At 45.1% G+C, this 4,205-nt stretch overlaps 1 protein-coding gene across 1 annotated transcript; it reads left to right on the top strand.

Moving 5' to 3' along the window:
- The first annotated feature begins 657 nt into the window (after window positions 1–657).
- Window positions 658–2,114, top strand: LOC112080414 (galanin receptor 2a-like). The gene has a single exon (XM_024146169.2). It carries the CDS (start codon window positions 724–726, stop codon window positions 2,032–2,034), a length of 1,311 nt encoding a protein of 436 aa, XP_024001937.1. The 5' UTR covers window positions 658–723; the 3' UTR covers window positions 2,035–2,114.
- The last annotated feature ends 2,091 nt before the right edge of the window (window positions 2,115–4,205 follow it).

Raw genomic sequence — 4,205 nt, 5'->3', positions numbered from 1 at the left:
CTTTTTATGTCTCTATTTGGTTTGGTCAGGGTGTGATTTGGGGTGGGCATTCTATGTTCTTTATTTCTATGATTTGCGATTCTATGTTTTGGCCGGGTATGGTTCTCAATCAGGGACTGCTGTCTATCGTTGTCTCTGATTGGGAATCATACTTAGGCAGCCTGTTTTGCCACTTTAAGTTGTGGGATGTTGTTTTTGTTAGCTCTGGTGAGCCTTCAAGACGTTACTTTCGTTGTTCTTTTGTTGTTTTGTTTGGTGTTCGGTTTTTTAAATAAAGAAGCATGAACACGTACCACGCTGCACCTTGGTCTCATCCTTCCGACGACGGCCGTTACAGTAGGAGAGGGAACGAGGACAAAGAGGAGGCCAGGTATGAGTACAAGCGCGGGATAGTGCAGCTCCTGCTTCCTCTAGTCACACAGATAAATATGGCATTGGGCAGGGTCCGAGTGAACGTACTGCGCGCGCTCCAGTCGAGTAATATCGAGGAGGACCGCACTTCGGTGGCGAAATGTGTATACTGTTTTTCTGTTAAATGCCTGGACTATTGGACTATTATGATCTCTTTCGGCAAGGCGACAACTAACTCTAGATGTATGGGTGAAATCCCAATCTCACAACTAGAACAGGGGCGGAGCGCAGAGCATCTCTCTGGGTCTCACCTGTGTGCGTGTCTGAATTGGACACTCCACACAGCGCAAACGATGTGAGAACAAGCGGGAGATGAATCTAACGAATTCTTACTCCAATTTTGGACATTCATTTTCAACGAATCTTTCACTTTTGGGACCTCAACATGAGCACAACAACAGGAGTTTACAGGAGGATACCAACCCCTACCCGGACTTGTTCTTATTTTCGGGACACGAACCGAGCACCATCGTGTTGGTGGTTATGTACTCTCTGTCCTTCCTCACGGGGCTCGGAGGGAACATTATGGCTCTCCTGGTCCTCACCCGAAAGAGGACGGGTCTGGCGGGAGTGTCGGCGACCCGCAGACTGCTGGTGAACTTAGCGGTGTGTGACATGATGGTGGTATGTGTGTGCATGCCAGTTAACCTGGGACTCCAGGTCTACAACGCCTGGGTGTTCGGTGAGTTTCTGTGCCGCACCGTGCCGTTCGTTCAAGCGGTATCGGTGTCTGCGAGCGTCCTGAGCCTGGCTGTGATCAGTCTGAACCGCTACTACAGCGTGCACAATCCTCTCCACGCCCGTTTTTTTTTTACCGGGCGGCGGATACTGTGTATGATCTGTGTGGTGTGGAGCGTGTCGTCGGGGCTGTGCATACCGCTCCTCTTCATGAACACCACCCAGACTCTGTCGCTGCTGGACATCACCGTCACTGTGTGCGTGGAGAGCTGGAACGAAGTCAAACTAAAACAGAGATATAGCTTCCTGCTCTTTTGCTCTCTCTACGGCTTTCCGGTGTTGTTTAACCTGGTTATAAGCGTGCTGACCGGCTGGAAGCTGTGGGGCACCGATGACAAACGGACGCAAGATTCAAATACATTTGGCGTTAAGCTATCACTGTCCCGCCTCAAAGTGCGTAAAAGGATAGCCAAGATGGTGCTGTCACTAGTTGTGCTTTTCACACTGTCCTGGTTACCTCTGTATGTAGTGGACATATGGTTAGACTTGAACATGACTGCATCTTTAAAGAATGAGGATGATGTGAACCAGGTCAACCACGAGTGGATTCTTCACGGGAGACCATTTGCGCTATGGCTGGGTCTGACCAACTCTGCTCTCAACCCGCTCTGTTATTGTTTCGTGGGGAACTTGCACAGGTCTGCGAAACGGTTCAGGAAAAGCTACCGACTGAAACTGTCGTCAGTGTTCAGTCTGTTGCCACAGCAGTCCTCCATGACTATGGGCAGCATCTCAGTGCCCAAAGTCGTGCCATACAGCAGGGCGCAATCGGTGAATCGCAGCGCAGAGATGGGCGCATCGAGCAAGTACGCCAATTTAGGCGACAAACTAACCAAGAGCAAGAGCCTGTCCTCTGTGACAGCGTGTGAGACTGTTTTCGACTGATTGACAGAGACAACTACCTGGTTACAGGGTGAAGGTCACAGTTATTTCTCCAATGGACTGGAAAGCGTTCATCCTACAGTTCAAAATGAGATATTCTGTGAAAATCTGTCCCATTTTCAACGCAACCTCCAAAGCAAATGGAGATATTTGCCATAAATGCAAGGAACAGATTAGAATGTTGCCCTTATAATTATGAAGTGTGGTGTTGTCTGTATTATGGAGTGTGTTGCCGCTTTAAAAACGGCCCATGATTCTAGGATTGTTGAAGAATCAAAAGGGCAATGTAAATGATGAGCATGAGGTCCTATACCTGATTGTTTTGGGACTTGGCTTCACTGAATCCAATTTCAAACAGGCTATTTGATGTTGTTTTCATGTGTACAAAATAATGTGCATCTCATTCGATTGTGCATAATAGGCTAGTTGTCTTTATATAGTGATCCAAAATGATTAATGTATACAATGTATAAACTCCCTGTTTAAATACTCGAATATATTTAATTTACCCTCAAGTCCTATGAAGTAGAACTCATCCATCAACATTCAATTCCAAGTCAACGAAATGAGCTGTATCCAAAACTTAAATCGTGCCAATTATAAAAACCATTATGTTAGTAGTTCAATTATAAGGCTACATTGTATGACTATAATTCTGTAGTTATTCGTCCAAGTCCATTCAAATTACTTCCATAATTGTTAAATTAGAGAATTGTAGGACCATCATATTTTATATTCCTAGTTATTATTCCAAGTCCATTTAATTTGCCTTCATAGATGGTATAGATTGATATCTCCATTCATCCTTTCTCTGGCAAGGCTGTGACGCATGTCTTTTGGCAGACGGATCGCTCCCTGCTGACTGGCACCATTATGAGTCGAGTTGGCTCCTTGGCAGGGTGGGATGAGGCCCCGCTGGTGGCCGGGACACGGAGCCTGATTTCCAGATTAAAAATGGTACTGCTGAGACGGCCCGAACCCGCTGCCGGAACCCGCTGTAGGTGACTACAGAGCCCTGGCACCAAAATCAATCTCCTGCCATCTGCAGTTACTGAAGCCTGATGTATCTCCACACAACATGGAAGATCCCTGGATATATTGTAAAAGTTTTACTTAAAAGCCATTTTGGTTCTTTGAAGGTTGACGGATACACTTATAGCCCGCCCGCCGCATTAAGGTGCCTCCAACCTCCTGTGAATTACTGATTGTCTGCAATGGTTTTGACAGAGACATGAGAGAGAGAAGGGAGCTTAGATTACATTAACGAAGCCTTCCTTCATGGACTCTCACAACCCTTCAAGCTTCTCTACCTCGGTGTTTCTGTAAGGCTTTGATCACTGCAAGATAGTTTAGCCAAGTGAGTATTTTAGTGCATGTGAGATATATCAGCGTTCCTTTGAGAATTTGATTCATATTTAAAAAGAATCGGTAACCATTCCACATGTTGACAAAATAAAATACGCTAGACAAGGTGGGATCTTTTTGTGTCGGTAAAATGAATTATGCGAGAAATGTCGGTGGAAACGCTTTTATGCGCAAATATTGATATTATAACCATAATTTCCAAGTAAACTTGCAGTCATGCGATGACATGTTGTGTGGTCCTCCCGACTCAGGAAACCATGCAGTTTATTAGGGTACAGATGCAATAATTTATGATGAACTTCACAGGGTGGTGAAAGTGCAAGGTTGAGGTTCCTTTCCAATAAATATCGAGGGTCTTATTCTGGGGACATGATGATCGATGCTTGGCTGCCATTTAACAAATAATAATATAATCTTATCATGTGGGCCAGGGTTTCTCAAACTCGCTCCTTGGGAACCCAAGGTGTGCACATTTTGGTTTTTGCCCTAGAATACACAGCGGATTCAAATAATCAACTAATCATCAAGTTTTGATTATTTGAATGTGCTGTGTAGTGTTAGGGAAAAACCCAAAAGGTGCACCCCTTGGGGTCCCGAGTTTGGGAAACGCTGATGTAGGCTATAGAGTACCACAGTCATAATACCCATAAAACCTAGCAGTCACACAAGGAAATGGTTCCATAAATTTTTTCCATAGGGGATGTCAGAAACACTTCAAATAAGGCCTGTGTTTCGTGTAGGCTTACCCTGGCTTGCTGTTTTATCAATATATTTGCCTGTATTTACCCCCCCCCCCCCCCAAAATTAAT

Source organism: Salvelinus sp. IW2-2015, unplaced genomic scaffold (assembly GCF_002910315.2).
Source record: "Salvelinus sp. IW2-2015 unplaced genomic scaffold, ASM291031v2 Un_scaffold16323, whole genome shotgun sequence".
NCBI classification, from domain to species: Eukaryota; Metazoa; Chordata; class Actinopteri; order Salmoniformes; family Salmonidae; genus Salvelinus; species Salvelinus sp. IW2-2015.
The sequence above is the reverse complement of the archived record's forward strand: the minus strand, read 5'-3'. Positions and strand labels throughout refer to the sequence as shown.

What these genes read in the sequence shown, in the direction of transcription:
- LOC112080414 (XM_024146169.2), top strand. Translation starts at nt 724, where the DNA reads ATGAATCTAACGAATTCTTACTCCAATTTTGGACATTCATTTTCAACG.